General features: G+C 41.3%; 1 protein-coding gene across 4 annotated transcripts in view; it reads left to right on the top strand.

Annotated features, from left to right (window-relative positions):
* LOC139364920 (acyl-coenzyme A thioesterase 1-like) overlaps positions 1–20000 on the top strand; it is an 85916-nt gene that overhangs the window by 12059 nt on the left and 53857 nt on the right. For 3 of the 4 annotated variants that reach the window (XM_071102146.1, XM_071102147.1, XM_071102145.1), the window contains exons 3-4: positions 3092–3484; positions 8096–8316. In XM_071102146.1, coding sequence (XP_070958247.1) covers positions 3092–3484; positions 8096–8316 — 614 coding nt within the window. The remainder of the gene's footprint in view (positions 1–3091; positions 3485–8095; positions 8317–20000) is intronic. The other variant, XM_071102148.1, reaches the window with a different exon arrangement.

Here is a 20000-nt window from a genome sequence, read left to right as displayed (position 1 = left end):
CAATCTTGAAGCATGGATTCCTATTGGTCAGACCAGCATTGAAAAGACCTTAGCACTGGTACTTCCTGTTTGAGTTTCTGCCTATAGTAAGGGAGGAGCAAAATGGAGTCGTGATCTGATTTTGCAGAAGGGAGGGCGTTGCAGACATCTTGAAAGGGGGTGTAGCAGTGGTCTAGTGTTTTTCGAGAGCGAGTACTACAGTAAATTTGTTGATAGAACTTAAAAAGATACACTGCTTCTTTATGCAACCGCTCTGTTACATTTCTTTTTAACGTTACAGAAATCGCACACTATTCAATATATCTGAGACGGCGCTCAGTTCCAAGCTACATTTCTCTGTAATGTTGGAGTTAACAGAAACACAGATTTAAGCATAAATATTCCCTTACCTTCGATGGTCTTCGTTCAGAATGTTCTGGAAGGGTTCATACTTACCCAATACATCGTTTGGTTTCAAGTCTTGCGTCTTTGTATGGGCTACTGCTAATAACATCAGCTGAAATGCACCCAAAATGTCCTCTGGTCCGGAAAAATTGCGCATCAAAACTTCAAAATTACATATTATATGTCGACTAAACAGGTCAAACTAAGTGCAGAAGCAAGCTTTATGATGTTTTTAACACACAAAACAAATTTCAAATCAACCGGGCATCGTTTGCTCTTCCCAGGAGTGCTGGAACAAAGGAATGGCTGTGACCAATTCGCGCCCTAACGCACAGGTTTTTTCTCGCGGCACTTACTCAAATCACTCCCATAGGGTCAATTCTCGCGCGATTTGAACGATTAGACGCTCTACAGAATGAGGACATCTAGTGGAAGAGATGGAAAGTGTCCCCAGATCCATAAGTGGCTGGGAAGGGTGGGGGCGATGACGTCAAAGTTGCTCCAACTTTCATGACCACAAAACTAGTTTGGAAGAATGCATGCCCTGTGAGTTCTGCTATACTTACAGACATAATTCCAACGGTTTTAGAAGCTTTAGAGTGTTTTCTATCCAATAATAATTATTATATGCATATATTAGCAATTTTTTATATTTTTTTTTTCAGTTTTCTAGGGGTACCCAATTTCTCCAAAGGGGGCGTAAATCTGCCATGTCCTCAACATTAAGTGGGGATTTCCGTATTTGCTTTGTTAAAATCCCCAGCTAAAATAAATGCGGCCTCAGGGTATGTGGTTGCAGGTAGTTCCTTTAGGGCCGTATCGGCTTGAGGCGGAATATACACGGCTGTGACTATAACCAAAGAGAATCCTCTTGGGGGATAATACGGTCGGCATTTGATTGAAGTGTTCTAGTCGGGTGACCAAAAATATTAGAGTTTCTGTATGTTATCACAATCACACAAGGAGTAGTTAATCATGAAACCTAAACTACTGCCTTTCTTCCTCCCGGAGAGTTCTTTATTCTTGTCTGCGTGGTGAACTGAGAACCCAGCTAGCTGTGTGAATGGGGACAGTATATCCTGAGAGAGCCATGATTCAGTGAACCAGAGTATGTTACAGTCCCTGATATCTCTCTGGAAGGAGATCCTCGCCCTGAGCTCGTCTACTTTATTGTCCAGAGACTGAACATTCGCGAGTAATATACTCGGAAGTGGTGGATGGTGTGCTCGCCTCCTGAGTCGGACTAGACGTACACTTGGGGCAGTCTCTGGGATAAGTTCAATTGCCCTGGGGGGTAAGAACAAAGCCTCCAATTTGGGAAGTCGTAATGCTGGTGGGTTAGCGCCGCTCTGATATCCAAAAGTTATTTCTGGCTGTATGTAATAATACAAAAAACATTATTGGATAATGTATGAAATAACACACAAATAAACAAAATACTGCAAAGTTGCTTAGGAGCTAGAAGCTGAGCTGCCATGTCTGTCGGCCCCATCATACTCTATCATTAACAAAATTATCCTCTTTCCTAAAACCTTGATGGTCATGACTTTTTACATTAAAGGGGAGGTTAACTTGGCCCTAGACAATTGTTCTGGTATGTTTTTTTATGCTTTAACTTCTTGCTCCTACTTGAGACGCAGATGTCTCAAGTAGACACCTGGAAATGCAAATGCGCTACGCTAAATGCTAAATGTACTCGTTAAAACTCAAACGTTCATCAAAATGCACATGCAGGGTATTGAATTAAAGCTACACTCGTTGTGAACCTAGCCAACAAGTCAGATTTTTAAAATGCTTTTCGGCGAAAGCATGAGAAGCTATTATCTGATAGCATGCAACACCCCAAAATGCCTGAATGCGACGTAAACAAAGATTTAGCTTAGCCGGCGCTACACAAAACGCAGAAATAAAATATAAAACATTCATTACCTTTGACGAGCTTCTTTCTTGGCACTCCTATATGCCCCATAAACATCACTATTGGGTCTTTTTTTCGTTTAAATCGGTCCATATATATACCCAAAAAAGCTTTCTATGGAAGCTGTGTGATTCAGAAAAAAACATTGTTTTAAAACGCAGCATCATTTTTTGAAATTAAAAAAGTCGACGATAAACTTTCACAAAACACTTCGAAATACTTTTGTAATCCAACTTTAGGTATTAGTAAACGTTTATAATCTATCAAAATGATTACAGGGCGATGTGTATTCAATAGCTCCTCGTCTTCAAATCAATGGCTGCCAATGTGCACCTCACAACATCCTGGCGGAGACCGGAAGAAATTGAATCCAGTTAGTTGGATTTACCAACAAAAAAGTCCCTGGAAAATGATGACAATGGCGACATCGTGTGGAATGTGTAGGAATTGCATGCAGGTCGATATTACATTTTGTGCCCTTTTAACAACCCATGAAAGTGACTTATGGAAATTATTTTTAGCTTTCAGAGAGCAGTTTTTCTTGCGTTTTTCAATGAAACACACGATCTGTTATAGTCACAGCCGTGATTTAACCAGTTTTAGAAACTTCAGAGTGTTTTCTATCCACACATACTAATCATATGCATATACTATATTCCTGGCATGAGTAGCAGGACGCTGAAAAGTTGCGCGATTTTTAACAGAATGTTCGAAAAGGGAAGGGGTAGACTTAAGAGGTTTTAACCCCTGTGACAATAAAACATATATTTTGTTATATTGCTTTTATAGGTACAGGGTCCAGGAATAGGAATCTTGTCCATCTCGAAGAGTGGGGATCTGGCTCTGTCCATGGCCTCTTTTCTCTCTGGCATCTCAGCCACAGCCTGGATCAACGGCAGCAACGCTAATACGCTGGTGCCACTGCACTACAAAGACCTCATCATCCCTTCCATCACGCCTATTGTTGAGAATGTCACCTTCTCCCCGTCCGGCATCCTTGACATCCGAGACGCCTTACCGGACCCAGAGACTGAGGTGAACCGCGGTTCCGTGATCCCAATAGAACGTTCCAGTTCTAGGTTCCTCTTCGCCGCCTCTGAGGACGACAGGAACTGGAACAGCTGTCTCTTTGCCCAACAGGCCGCCGCCCGGCTGAGGCATCATGGGAAAGAGAACTTTGAGGTAAGGAAATAAACCTGAACTCAAACATTTTGATAGCAAAAAGTTTAATCAAGTACTAGTAGATAAACATGTTTCAGCCTAAACTGCCTTTACTCAATAGCAGGGGTTGAAACTGAAATTATTCTTCCAATAGTTTCGTTCTGAACAGAACCTCTATTTATTTTGTTCCGTTCCATTGTTCCGACCAGAATAATAAAGTTAGTTTACTGAATTATATACTAGCTAGATGCTTATGGAGGATCGGCTAATATGGAGGAACTTTGAGCGTCAGAGTTGTCTCAATGACGTGATAACTATAGTATTCTTAACTAGCCTAAACTAGCTGGCAGGCAGACACTGAAAGGCAGAGACACCCTTTTGATTTGAACGAAACCTTCCATACATACAATGCCTCAGCGTGAGACCCTGGGTCTCGACCCCGCCCTGTGCAACTGGGTACTGGACTTCCTGACGGGCCGCCCCCAGGTGGTGAGGGTAGGCAACAACATCTCCTCCCCGCTGATCCTCAACACTGGGGCCCCACAAGGGTGCGTTCTGAGCCCTCTCCTGTACTCCCTGTTCACCCACGACTGCGTGGCCACGCACGCCTCCAACTCAATCATCAAGTTTGCGGACGACACAACAGTGGTAGGCTTGATTACCAACAACGACGAGACGGCCTACAGGGAGGAGGTGAGGGCCCTCGGAGTGTGGTGTCAGGAAAATAACCTCACACCCAACGTCAACAAAACTAAGGAGATGATTGTGGACTTCAGGAAACAGCAGAGGGAACACCCCCCTATCCACATCGATGGAACAGTAGTGGAGAGGGTAGCAAGTTTTAAGTTCCTCGGCGTACACATCACGGACAAACTGAATTGGTCCACTCACACAGACAGCATCGTGAAGAAGGCGCAGCAGCGCCTCTTCAACCTCAGGAGGCTGAAGAAATTCGGCTTGTCACCAAAAGCACTCACAAACTTCTACAGATGCACAATCGAGAGCATCCTGGTGGGCTGTATCACCGCCTGGTATGGCAACTGCACCGCCCTCAACCGTAAGGCTCTCCAGAGGGTAGTGAGGTCTGCACAACGCATCACCGGGGGCAAACTACCTGCCCTCCAGGACACCTACACCACCCGATGTCACAGGAAGGCCATAAAGATCATCAAGGACATCAACCACCCGAGCCACTGCCTGTTCACCCCGCTATCATCCAGAAGGCGAGGTCAGTACAGGTGCATCAAAGCTGGGACCGAGAGACTGAAAAACAGCTTCTATCTCAAGGCCATCAGACTGTTAAACAGCCACCACTAACACTGAGTGGCTGCTGCCAACACACTGACACTGACTCAACTCCAGCCACTTTAATAATGGGAATTGATGGGAAATGATGTAAATATATCACTAGCCACTTTAAACAATGCTACCTTATATAATGTTACTTACCCTACATTATTCATCTCATATGCGTACGTATATACTGTACTCTATATCATCGACTGTATCCTTATGTAATACATGTATCACTAGCCACTTTAAACTATGCCACTTTGTTTACATACTCATCTCATTTGTACATACTGTACTCGATACCATCTACTGTATCTTGCCTATGCTGCTCTGTACCATCACTCATTCATATATCCTTATGTACATATTCTTTATCCCCTTACACTGTGTACAAGACAGTAGTTTTGGAATTGTTAGTTAGATTACTTGTTATTACTGCATTGTCGGAACTAGAAGCACAAGCATTTCGCTACACTCGCATTAACATCTGCTAACCATGTGTATGTGACAAATAAAATTTGATTTGATTTGATGCCTTCAGAAAGTATTTATACCCCTTATCTTATTCCACATTAAATTTATTTTTCCCCACACCCATTTACAATTGGGGTAGAATTATTATTATATTATATATTAATTATATTTTATAGATTGAACTTGAATATGACAACTTTCAGGATGAATCAAAATATTTGTTTTAGTAATCAATATATTTAGTGCGTAAAGACTCTCCAAACAAGTTTGGATTTTTATTCATACAAACTTTCCTAACACTGAAATGTGCCTTAAATAATCTACAAAAGTATTTTTTTAAATCTACCAGTTGGTGCTGAAATGGAGACAAATACACATACAGTGCATTCGGAAAGTATTCAGACCCCATGACCTTTTCCACATTTTGTTACATTGCAGCCTTATTCTAAAATGGATTCAATTTTTTCCCCTTCATCAATCTACACACTACCCCATAATGACAAAGTAAAAAACGTTTTATTTTTGCAAATGTATTTTTAAATAATGATTACATTTACATAAGTATTTAAACCTATTACTCAGTACCTATTACTCACCTTTTGGCAGCGATTACAGCCTCAAGTCTTCTTGGGTATGAGGTTACAAGCTTGGCACACCTGTATTTGAGGAGTTTCTCCCATTCTTCTCTGCAGATCCTCTCAAGCTCTGCCAGGTTGGATGGGGAGCGTCACTGCATAGCTATTTTCAGGTGTCTCTAGAGATGTTCGATCGTGTTCAAGTCCGGGCTCTGGCTGTGCCACTCAAAGACTTGTCCCGAAGCCACTCTTGCGTTTTCTTGGCTGTGTGCTTAGGGTCGTTGTCTTGTTGGAAGGTGAACCTTCGCCCCAGTCTGAGGTCCTGAGCACTCTGAAGCAGCTTTTCATCAAGGATCTCTCTGTACTTTGCTCCATTCATCTTTCCCTCGATCCCGACTAGTCTCCCAGTCCCTGCCGTTGAAAAACATCCCCACAGCATGATGCTGCCACCACCATGCTTCACCGTTGGGATGGCGTAAAGCTGTAGAATGCTGTGGTAGCCATGCTGGTTAAGTGTGCCTTGAATTCTAAATAAATCACTGACAGTGCCACCAGCAAAGCACTTTCACACCACCTCCATGTTTCATGGTGGGAACTACACATGCTGAGATCATCCGTTCACCTACTCTGCGTTCCACAAAGACACGGCGGTTGGAACCAAAAATCTCCAATTTGGACTCATCAGACCAAAGGACAGATTTTCACCGGTCTAATGTTCATTGCTCGTGTTTCTTGGTCCAAGCAAGTCTCCTCTTATTGGAGTCCTTTGGTAGTGTTTTCTTTGCAGCAATTCGACCATGAAGGCCTGATTCACGCAGTCTCCTCTGAACAGTTGATGTTGATGTCCGTTACTTGAACTCCAAAGCATTTATTTGGGCTGCAATTTCTGAGGCTGGTAACTCCTAATGAACTTATCCTCTGCAGCAGAAGTAACTCTGGGTCTTCCTTTCCTGTGGCGGTCCTCATGAGAGCCAGTTTCCTCGTAGTGCTTGATGGTTTTTGTGACTGTCCTTGAAGAAACGTTCAAAGTTCTTAATTCTCCGCATTGACTGACCTTCATATCTTAAAGTAGTGATGGACTGTCATTTCACTTTGCTTATTTGAGCTGTTCTTGCCATAATATGGACTTGGTCTTTTACCAAATAAGGCCCTCTTCTGTATACCACGTTTACCTTGTCACAACACAACTGATTGGCTGAAACGCATGAAGAAGGATAGAAATTCCACAAATTAACTTTTAACAAGGCACACCTGTTAATTGAAATGCATTCCAGGTGACTACCTCATGAAGCTGGTTGAGAGTGTCTGGAGTGTGCAAAGCTGTCAAGGCAAAGGGTAGCTACTTTGAAGATTCTTAAATATAAAATATATTTCGATTTATTTCACACTTTTGGTTACTACATGATCCTATATGTGTTATTTCATAGTATTATTATCTTCACTATTCTACAATGTAGAAAATAGTAAAAATAAAGAAACCCTTGAATGAGTAGGTGTCCTGTGGTGGAATTATTGTAATCAAAAAGAGACTTAGATTTATTCAAACAATCAAACTTTATTATTTAATTACTGCAGTAATGGAGCTGGTCGGTAATCACCCCTGGAGGTGATCACTAGGCACTCAACTAGCTGGTTTGAGCCACAGCATTTTATAGCAAAGCCCATCCTCCTTTAGTCTACATGACAAAGAACAGTATGAAAGACACTTATAATTCACAAATGACTATCTGCTGTAAAAACTGTCATTGTGTAGAGACCAGGGTCTGGCCCCCCAACTCCATACTGGAGCCATCTCCCCCTGGTACCCCAGTACAGAAACATTAACTCATGCTCTGGAATGCGGTATCACCCAAAGACATCGTACATCCCCTGTCAATGTTAAATCTCCCAGAGGCCCACTTTCAGTTCACACGGACACAATACAGTTATAAGAACCCTCTATTCTGTTGCATAAACAACCATTTGCTGCAGGTACAGCATTATAACAATCTTGCATTTTGCTCTCACAGTCCAAACTTCTGACTGGTACTGTACTATATACATATATACAGACACAGTATATTTTTACAATAGTTATCTTTTGTTTGTTTTTCGACCCATCCTTCAGCTACCCTCAACCCGTCCCATTGATCTTTGTAGGGCTTCCAGTTGTTTCTATTTGCCATATTATTTTTAAACTGTGCTGTTTCAGAAACAGCTCGTTGTTGTGTACGTCTTTTCTTAAATGCTTTTGACTGCACCTTGACTTGGCGTTGGTTGATGTTCTGTCCTCTTGTCATTTCACCACCAGGTGGTGATGTACCCCAGGGCGGGGCATTTTCTGGAAGTACCCTACATGCCCCACTGCCCGTCTGGCTTCCATCCCGCGGTTGGTCAAGTGGTGGTGTTTGGGGGAGAGGCTAAAGCCCACCATCAGGCTCAGCTGGACCTGTGGAGGAGGGTCCAGGAGTTCTTCAGGAAACACCTGGAGGGGAACAACACTGGCGAAAAAGCTACGTTATATACTAGAGGGTAAGACAAGGGTTTCCGTTAGGAACATTTGGCACCGGACAACATAACCGGGAAGATTTTAATTTACCAGACATTTTAGAAATGTACTGGACATTCGTATGCATTCAGATTCGACTACAAAGAGAGGGGGAAAGAAACTACCTACCTGGCGAGGCAGTGCCATCAATAAACATTGGATAGCCTATTGGCCAAATGAGCCACATTTGAATTGTCCTGAACAGCCTATAACAAAATACAAAAATAGATGTGTAGCATAAGCAAACATGTATGGCCTATTGTTTTATTGGGTTTTACTTTCCTAAAACAATTGTACACCTCACGGTTCAGCTGTCGGAGATTTGAGCACTAAATGCATCAGGGCATTGCGTGCATATGCCTATAGGCTTAGACGTCCACCGTATGATATGAATATAAAAAATAAAATAAATGCCAGTGGCATGCTGCGACACCTCCATGCATTTGTCAGATGGTTACAGCGTCTGCAAGATATAGGTGTACAGAAGGAGGCTTATTCATTCATTTTCAATCAGAGTATTTTTTATAAAGATACTCTTATAAACAATATAATGATTAACTCTGGTAGGCCTAAAATTTTCTTCCTCACATGAACTTCAACTTTCAGAGTCGGTTGGAGCGTCGGTGCGCACTGCTTTCATTGTCCTGCAGCAGCCAGTTTAATAGGCCTAATAGCTGCACCAAACTTTAACAAAAGTTTCTAAACTTTATTAGGGAAATATCAAAAGTCAAGTCATTGTTTGTAGAGAAAATATGAGCAGATATTGCGGTAAACAAACCATTATACAGTTATATAGTTAGTTATACATTATATAATTTGGCAATTGAAAAAATAAATACAACATTTAACAGAATTTTAACACACTTGTGACGCAATTACCAGCAAACGCTAGTGCCTACCGTACCCAACGAATGACAGCAATAGGCTAATATGTATTTTACAACAGGCCCACTTTTGAACCTATTTTAAACGAAATACGAAGCACACACAGATCGGACTTAAAATGAAAATGTCAACAGAATAATACAAAACACGTTTTACATATTTCAAGAACTGGTTTAGATTAATAAATAGGACTACACTAATAGCCATATACAATAATAGGGTAATAAAATAAATAAATACAAGTTCCAAAATAGCGAGTTGCACAGGAGCCTGCATTTGGACGTGCCAACGTTCTTCTAATCTTTGTCTACTGCAATATTAAAACTTGGTCACACAGAGGACATTCCCCTTGTAAGCTTTTCACTGTAGACATACTTTTTCCCCCTCTAACTTTCATTTGACTTAATAACCGAAGAAGGATAGAAAAAAATTGGTTAATCGCTCAGCACTATTGAGCAGGACCGGACTACCGCATTTGGGGCACAACATTTTGCCATGGTGCTGAGAGAAAAATGTGCAGTTTTAACGCTAATTTCCTGCAATTCTACACAAATTGCTATCATATGCTATGGCTGTTCGGTACTCTGTCCCTGCTAGTGACCAACAAAATCAATGGAGCCCTGTGTTATTCAGCCATGATTACTACAAGGTTACTTAGCTGGCAAGACTAACTTACCAATCTATAAATTGTTAGCTAACATGGCTAATTGAGTGACTGACATATTCAAATTAACAACATTTCTAAATTGCACCTTGTGTATTTTACTGAGGGTTGCAAAATTATGGGAACTTAAAAAAAAACTTTAAAAAAACTGGTTTTACAGATATCCTGGTTGGAGGATTCTGGATTTCCTGCTTATTCCCTCCTGATTCTGGGAATCTGTTTTGGAAATTGATCCGTGGGCGTCAATTAATTACAGATGTTTTTGTTACCGCTTCTCAAGAGGGACAAACAGTAATATTGCAGTTTTTTATAGTTTATTTTAAAGGAGTATGCGAGGCACAAACATTCGCTTTGCTTTACAGAGTTCTGCTAGGAACAAACCAAACCTAGTATGCGGGTGTCTTAAAGGTTAGGGTTAGGTAAGGGTAGGAACGTCCCAAGGACCCCGGATGGCACTAACCCCCAAGCAATAATGATAGTTATTGCAGTAGGTGTAGGGTTGCACATTTTGGGGAATTTTCAGAGGTGGAAACATTCCGTGGGAATTAACGTAATATATGGGAATAACGAAAATAAATGCAAATTGATATTAATACCATTTTAAATGTAGATGTTTTTTGCATTGGATTATATTTACCATATCATATGGAGACATAAACAAACCTTTTATCTTATCATAGGTAGACATAATTGCAAATGATTAAATTCCAATAGAAATAAAAAAACAAAAACATTTTAGTTAGAAATTGAACTTTAATTAAATGAGTTGACTCTTCACATGGAATGATTTCACTGAACAACAAAATAAAGGGAATATTGAATTATCCCCAATGATCCATAGCATCAACATACATAAAATGATAGTCTAAAAGCTAAAGCTTTGGTTGTCTTCCTCTCATGCCTCCATGTCTTCTCCCTGGACCTCCTCAATGTCCACCACTTGAAATAAGACTCTGAGGGCTCATCTTCACAGTCACTTTCCAACCATGTTGAGGATAGCTCGTTGTCAGGCTCAAATTTGTCCAGATGGCCACCAATTTTTCAATCCTTGCATTGGTCAGCCTGTTGCGTGCTTTGGTGTGTGTGTTCCCAAACAAGGACCAGTTGCGCTCTGAGACGACTGATGTTGGTGGGATTTGGAGGATGATGGAGGCAACAGGGGAAAGTGCCTCAGATCCACAAAGTCCCTTCCACCAGGTGGCTGATGAGATATGTTGGCACGACTGCCATATTGCATCTCCATCCCAAATCTCTTGCTTGGATGTGTGCTTCGCCAGTCTGCCAAGAACCTTGCCCTCATCCAGGCCAAGGTGGCGAGATACGGTAGTGATGGCACCATAGGCCTTGTTGATCTCTGCACCAGACAGGATACTCTTGCCTGCATACTTGGGGTCCAACATGTATGCTGCGGCATGTGTGGGCTTCAGGCATAACTGCAGTTTCCTCTGCTTGGAGCAACAGTGAAGTGGGCAGAGCAGTATGGATTTGTTCTCTTACATCTGCAAGCAGTCTGAACATCAGACAGGATGGCATTGTCTCCCTCAATACGTGCAATGGCTACTGCTATAGGTTTCATCCAGGAGGATCCTCTTGATGGGGCTGTCCATATCGGCAGATATGGACAGATATTCTCCCTCCAGGAGAATGTTAAACGTGATTACAACACCACCCCAATGGGTGTTGCATTACAGCTTCAATGTTGTGCTCTTATTCTTCTCACTTTCGTTTGTGTGGTAGATTCCTGCTATAACTTGATGACCTTTCACATGCCTAACTATTTCCTTGGCACTCTTGTAGAGTTTCTGTTGTTTTCAGTGCCATGATGTCCTTGAGGAGCAGATTCAATGCATGAGCAGCACAGCCAATGGGTGTGATGTGAGGTTAGGACTCCTCCACTTTAGACCAAGCAGCCTTCATGTTCCCAGCATTGTCTGTCACCAGTGGAAATACCTCCTGTGGTCCAAGGTCATTGACTGCCTTCAGCTCATCTGCAATGTAGAGACTGTTGTGTCTGTTGTCCTCTGTGTCTGTGCTCTTGTAGGATACTGGTTGAGGGGTGGAGATGATGTTAATTATTCCTTTCCCACGAACATTCAATCACCCATCAGAGATGATTGCAATACAGTCTGCTTTCTCTATGATTTGCTTGACCTTCATTTGAACTCTGTTGAACTGTGCATCCAGCAAATGAGTAGATAAAGCATGTCTGGTTGGAGGGGTGTATGCTGGGTGAAGAACATTCAGAAATCTCTTCCAATACACATTGCCTGTGAGCATCAGAGGTGAACCAGTTGCATACACAGCTCGAGCAAGACATTCATCAGTATTTCTCTGACTACGTTCCTACATTGAGTCAAACTTCTGATTCCAGGAGGACCATGAGCTGTTGCTATCGATAAGGTGTCTGATTCATAAGTTTCACCTCGAATAGAAGTAGAGGTACTTTTGTCAGAGGTTGCTTGTTGTGAGTGCTGAGGGAACTTTATGCACTTGGCCAGATGATTCTGCATCTTTGTTGCATTCTTCACATATGATTTGTCACAGTATTTGCAAATGTACAGAAGGCTGTTTAGAAGTGTGCAAGATCTTGAGAATCAGCTGTACATGTGATGGAAGTGTGCACTGCACCTGTAATGGAAGAAATCACTGAGCATGCAGAGGGTTGCAATTCCATTGAATTGGGGATAGGTTATCCAATATATGCCACAAGACCTAGAATTGCCTTATGTGTATCCCACAAAAAAGTTAACTGTTAAAAGCTAACTTTTTTTGGTGAATTTAAGCTAAATTCCCCAAATTCTCGGGCTTAACTTCCCATGGAAAATTCCCGACCCTTTGCAACCCTAGGTAGGTGTCATCTTAATTCACAAACACTAACGGGTACTGAGGAGAGAGAGAGATTCTGTTATTTGTGTGAAATATTTATATTCTGGGATAGTTATTCACTGAAATGCTATCATTAGTTGCTTATGCTACTACAGTGTAAATAAATGTCTTGTGCTTTCCGTTATAATGTTAGGTAAAATTCACAGGGTAAAGTAGAGGATTAGCCAATCAGTGGCTAAAGACCACCCACCTGCCTTGATTTACATATCCTTTTTATTTTGAACAAGACCATGAAATTATGGAATGGACCATGTCATACAGCGCCATTAACGAAGTGATAAACGTTATAATGAAAAATAAATTGGGAAATACAATGTGTCATTATGAAATAAAATATGGTAACATTTTATAGAAAAGTGACACTATGAAATAAGATTTCATAATAATCCATCCAACAGTTTCCAAAAGCACATGCTCATTATTTTTCAACCAGGATTATAGTATGCAGCGAGTCTTTGACAATGACTATTATTCATTATTCAAACTTTTTAATTAAAACAAATTTGTGTCAATCTCTCCTCCTGTTTTTAACATTATAAGCAGATGTATCGTGCACACCAGAATTTATTGGCTGGTAAATCATTTTGGGGTATTTTGACCTAAGGCCTTGACTTTATCCTAATGAGTACTTCACAGTATGCAAATGTAAAGAAGAAATGATGCTAGCAAAAAGTATATTCTATGTATACACAGAACACTCCCCCTCAGTTAAAAAGAAATGGAAAAGTGGTTCTTTAAAAGTGTTGCAGTTTGATTTACTGGTACTGTAAGGTCAGCTTTGATACTTGTAATATAGGTTTCTGTTAAACCAGCATTATGTACCCAATGTCATTAATACATTATGGACTGTATTCATGAAGAACTCTGATTATCAACCCCCAAGGGAAATAATCTCTGTGGAATACCTCAAATAACAAAAATAGATGATGTTAGTGTGCTACTCTATGGCTTGCTCTGGTAAAGCAGTGAAATACATTTTAAAAAAGCTAAACATGGAGAGAGACTTTTCCAATGTGGTTTTCTGTGAAGAAGTAAACATCATCCTAGATGAAGTGGGTGACAGAGACCATCTGGTTGCCTGAGTCATAGCTATGCCGTCTGCTTTAGGAACAAACAATCCCTTAGCAGAGAATACAATGCATTGTCATTGCATTACGCTACTATGACATCTGGCGCTAAAATATGACCCGTGGCAAGGAGATGGCGCTCACACACAACTCACTCACTGTGCGATCAATCATCCATTGTGTTTCAAAACTCATGGTAATAACTGTAAATAAATACTATGGTAGTCATTAACCCAATCAGAGTTGAATTCTCCCTCTACTTTAGTCTGTGGCACAAATGAGTCTGACCTCAGTAAATGCTCTTCTATATCCTACTGTTGTGGTGGGTGTACCTTTTCTTTCTGTGTCACTAGTGATGATCTGGTACTCCTCGGGGTGGTAGCAGACACTTCTAACCAGAGTATATCTGTTGTTTCTATTTGTTTCACTATTTCACTGTTTCACTGTTAGTATTTGATTATATTTGTTAAACTATTAGTCCTTTGTTCATATCAATAGCATTGTAACCAGATTCTGTTATGAACAAACACGAGCCAAGGCATGCAATGCTTGTGGTTTTTTGAAAACGTTGTTTATCTGGTAGGCCCTAACACAGTGCAGTGGTTTCATGCCCACTAATGACCTTCTACGGCATAAAGGTATCTATAATAAAATAATTTGGTTGGTGCTTATTGTCCTATTTCATGCATGTACAAGTGTGTATTAATATGCATGTGTGAATTGGAAATGTGTATTTTTGCATATCCCAACCCTCCTTGAGACACCCTCGGAAAGTGGGGTCATGGCCAGGGTTTGCCATTATCAACGGTGACCCTATATGTACTTTGTAATGCTCATGGTTCTTTATCTCCATGGTGCTTTATCTCCATCATTGTTGTTTATCTTTATCTCCATGGTGCTTTATCTCCATCATTGTTGTTTATCTTTATCTCTATGGTGCTTTATCTTCTTCTCCCTCCCCTGCAGCCTCTTTCCAGGCTGAAAGAAAACAACACAAAAAGTCAATGACTGGGAGAAATACAAACATGAATGTGTGACAGAAAGTGTTGTTTTTCTTTCATCCGAGTTAAAAATGACACAACTGTTGTTGCCCAACTAAATCACCACCAGAGGAGTGAACAGAGGAATGTATTTGCATTTCCAGACAGCAGACGCGGCTGATAATAGAAAGCCCCTGAGTTTCTGCTGCTAAGAAATGGAATGGGAAATCCACCACTGATGATGCTCCTGCCGCCAATCATGAATTCCACAGCGTTGCAGCCAGGTCATGTTGGGCACAGTGATATGTAGCACTTCTTTAGAGGTTTCCATATGCCATGTCTAGATGTCATTCTCAGAACGTGGCAAAGAGCTCAGATGAGCCACTGTTAGATATACAACATAGGTGGGTAAAGCACATATAAGGTAAAGCACTTATCAGTCCATAATGAATCGATCTAGCTATTGACCATGACTATGATAAACTTTGGAGGATGTAGTATCTTGCGTAGATTGTTGGCACCTGACCTCACAAGTACGTTTTAGAATTGAATTGTAGCTTAGAATAACATTACTGGAATGCACCTGGCGTATATTACCGGGCGTATATTACCGGAGGCTTTTCAGAGCACTGTTATATGGCATACATTTGAAAGGATAGCATAAAGCAAACCCTGTATTGAGTCCATACTGCCATCTATTGGGAAACATAATACTTAACAGAAATATACCAGGTTACTAAATTATTGTATAGCCCCCTCTACTGGTGTCAATTGGCTTCAAAATGAACAGCCAGTCAAGCAGAAACCGTTTCCTATTTGCATTCAGTAGGGGACTGACCCTGCACACATGGAATGTGATGCCGTGATCTTTTAGCCTGTTGTGGCATTTGCCAAAGAAGGTCCACATTGTTCACAGCACTGTGTTCACACCACTGGCTGGTGGTGATCATGTGATGAACTCCTCTTTGAAGTCAGTATAGTTGAAACAGTAGATCTGTGTTGTCTCTGTGCCCACAGAGAACTGGTGACCATCACCACGAGGCGCTATGGATGTCACACCTTCTGCTGAACCTTCCTGCCAAAGAGTGTAGAAACCAAAGAATACACATACAGGTAGTGTTCATTGAGTAGTACAGTGGTGTATTAGATGCTTTTAGAAGATGCACACAGGATTACTGAAGTGAGAGAATAACTATAAAAGTGAATAAAGACCTCCATTCCAGACACTAGACTCACTTGATGTGTTTGAAGTTGGATGAGGCTCCTGAACAGAGGGAACGTGCCATCTCCTGAGCCGACAATATGTTGCCTGTCTTCATCACAGGTTGTGTTCACCCCATGTAGACAACAAGGGGAAATGCATGCTGAGTTCTGAGGTTTGTACTGCAGTCTATCTAACTAAGCCAGATATTAAACTCCTCCAACTGTGTTCCTTTTTTGAAGCCACCTTGCTGAACTTCTGTTTCACTGGGCCACGGCCCATTAAGAAGCTTGGTCTTGAAACTGACTTTCAGGATATCTCCACTTGTGCCACAGTAGAAATAGCTGCCTTCCTCAGGGATCTCTACCAAGAAGTAACAAGTTATTCGGGCTGCAAGACTTCCTGCAGTATGCTGAGGAAATGAAGCTCTCACAAAGAGTCATACTATTCACGTGTTTAAATGTATCAGGGCTCTACAGTGCGACTTAATTTCTTTGTGTGTGCCTACATTTTTCAACTTCGGTGCACACATACTCCTTGTATGAAAGGTCAGCATAGAGCCCTGTGTATAGCCATGTGTTCTAATGTTATAATTACCCAAATGCATTTCACAATTGTTTTCAGCTGCCCTGTCTGACATTGTGTGTGTGTGTGTGTGTGTGTGTGTGTGTGTAATCTTGTGGGGAAGATCAAGTTCCTAAATGCGGAGAGTGTCGCTACGAGAAGATCCAGATCCTTATAGGCCCATAGCTGTGACATTTCATTAGAAGGTGTGCCAAGCCAAAATTATACAAAAATAGCTCTGTTTAGATATACATACTGTTCTGCCTATACAAAGATGTTGTCACTTGTGTTGGAGTATTGCAGAGTAAGGCAGTGACCACCACTGTGGGCTGAGGCCGGGCTTCCACAAATGGCTTCTCTGTTTTCTATTTTACACCCCACTATCTGGAAATTACAGACACACACAGTTATTCAGTTAAAATGTATGAATAAACCTATTAGTAACTATTATATTATAACAGAGGATCTGAGTCAAATGTCAGTATTTTTCACAAAGTTTGACAAAATCTGCCATCATCGTGACTCCCAAGAGTCACCAGGTACTTGACATTGAGGGGAGAAGGCCAATCTTCCACTTAGGCTTTGTGGCACTGCAGGTGAGCAGCTCCTCTCTTGGCAAAGTCCCATATTATAACATCTTGTTCAAAGAATGATGAAGACCAGCTAATTATCCTTTATCACAGTTTCTGCCCATCCATTTTTCTTTCATCTTTGCATTAGTCCATTACCTTGAAGCCCATGAAAGTGACCTGACCATGAGGCAACATACTTTCCACCTTGGGACACAGTGACACAGGAGACGTTGTTGGTGTGGCCATGCATTAACTCCTGTTTCTTTTGAAGATGATATTGCAGCCCAGTGGATAGATAAGGTGCTCTCTGTTAGAGTTGACTTTTACACCAAAGATTACATGACCTGGTAAACAAAAGACACGCAGCGTATTTTGGGGAATGTGTTTGACTGAGAATTATTGCATCAACTGAAAATGGTTTTGATGGCTAGCTGCTGACTCGTTTTATGTTGGCATTTGGGCATGTCGTTTTGGGAAAACTTCATTTTTTAGACGAGATCTTCCCATTCTAAATCAACTAATAGGGTAGCTTTATGACTTTAAATATTTTTTTAGCATTATTTTAACTTTGTGCAACCAGTAGGAGTAGTAACACCTCTGATGGTATGAGCATTGAGACATTTGAGGTAAATTAGGATTTTCTGAAATGGAGGCCACAAATGCTGAAATCTAAGGTCGTTCATTATTTTAAAATAATGTATCATTTTGAGGTCAGTTAAATTTCAGGCCAGTCAAGTTCTTCCACACCAATCTCGACAAAACATTTCTACATGAACTTCGCTTTGTGCACAGGGGCATTGTTATGCTGAAACAGGAAAGGGCCTTCCCAAAACTGTTGCCACAGAGTTGGAAGCATAGAATTGTCTAGAATGTATGCTGTAGTGTTAAGATTTCCCTTCACTGGATCTAAGGGGCCTAGCCCAAACCATGAAAAACAGCCCCAAACCATTATTCCTCCCCCACCAAACTTTAGAGTTGGCACTATGCATTCGGGTAGGTAGCATTCTCCTGGCATCCGCCAAAAACAGATTCATCCATCGGACTCCAAGATGCTGAAGCGTGATTCATCACTTCAGAGAACGCATTTCCACTGTTCCATAAGTCCAATGATGGCAAGCTTTACACCACTCCAGCCGATGCTTGGCATTGCGCATGGAGATCTTAGGCTTGTGTGCGGCTGCTCGGCCATGGAAACCCATTTCATGAACCTCCCGACGAACAGATCTTGTGCTGACGTTGCTTCCAGAGGCAGTTTGGAACTCGGTAGTGAGTGTTGCAACCGAGGACAGACTATTTTTATGGGCTACATGCTTCATCATTTTGCAGTCCCGTTCTGTGAGCTTGTGTGGCCTACCACTTTGTGGCTGAGCCGTTGTTGGTCCTAGATGTTTTCACTTCAAAATAACAACACTTACAGTTGACAAGTAACAGTTGGCAAGAAAAAGTATGTGAACCCTTTGGAATTATCTGGATTTCTGCATAAATTGGTCAGAAAATGAGATCTGATCTTCATCTAAGTCACAACAACAGACAAACACAGTCTGCTTAACTAATAGCACACAAAGAATTGTATTCAACTTTGACAAGAAAAATACATAATTTAAACATTCACAGTGTAGGTTGGGAAAAGTATGTGAACCCCTAGACTATAACATCTCCAAAAGCTAATTGGAGTCAGGAGTCAACTGACCTGGAGTCCAATCAATGAGACGAGATTGGAGATGTTGGTTAGAGCTGCCTTTCCCTATCAAAACACTCCCTAAATTTGAGTTTGCTTTTCACAAGAAGCATTGCCTTTATGTGAACCATGCCTCGAACAAAACAGATCTCAGAAGACCTAAGATTAAGAATTATTGACTTGTATAAAGTTGGAAAGGGTTACAAAAGTATCTCTAAGAGCCTTGATGTTCATCAGTCCATGGTAAGACAAAGTGTTTATAAATGGAGAAAGTTCAGCACTGTTGCAACTCTCCCTAGGAGTGGCGGTCCTGCAACGATGACTGCAAGAGCACAGTGCAGAATGCTCAATGAGGTTAAGAAGAATCCTAGAGTGTCAGCTAAAGACTTACAGAAATCTCTGGAACATGCTAACATCTCTGCTGATGAGTCTTTGATTTGTAAAACACTAAACAATAATGGTGTTCATGGGAGAACACGGAAGAAGCCACTACTGTCCAAAAAAAAAACATTGCTGCACATCTGAAGTTCGCAAAAGAGCATCTGGATGTTCCACAGCGCTACTGGCAAAATATTCTGTAGACAGATAAAACTAAAGTTTAGTTATTTGTAAGGAACACACAACACTGTGGAGAAAAAAAGGCAGAGCACACCATCAAAACCTCATCCCAACTGTAAAGTATGGTGAAGTGAGCATCATGGTTTGGAGCTGCATTGCTGCCTCAGGGCCTGGACAGCTTGCTCTCATCAACGGAAAAATTAATTCCCAAGTTTATCAAGACATTTTGCAGGAGAATGTAAGGCTATCTGTCCGCCAATTGAAGCTCAACAGAAGTTGGGTGATGCAACAGGACAACGACCCAAAACACAGAAGCAAATCAACAACAGAATGGCTTCAACAGAAGAAAATATGCCTTCTGGAGTGGCAATGTCAGAGTCCTGACCTCAACCTGATTGAGATGCTGTGGCATGACCTCAAGAGAGCAGTTCACACCAGACATCCCAAGAAAATTGCTGAACAGAAACAGCTTTGTAAAGAGGAATGGTTCAAAATTCCTCCTGACCTTTCTGCAGGTCTGATCTGCCACTACAGAAAACGTTTGGTTGAGGTTATTGCTGCCAAAGGAGGGTCAACCAGTTATTAAATCCAAGGGTTCACATACTTTTCCCAC

The sequence above is a fragment of the Oncorhynchus clarkii genome, chromosome 13 (assembly GCF_045791955.1).
Source record: "Oncorhynchus clarkii lewisi isolate Uvic-CL-2024 chromosome 13, UVic_Ocla_1.0, whole genome shotgun sequence".
Lineage (NCBI taxonomy): Eukaryota > Metazoa > Chordata > Actinopteri > Salmoniformes > Salmonidae > Oncorhynchus > Oncorhynchus clarkii.
This window is presented reverse-complemented; position numbering and strand designations above follow the sequence as displayed.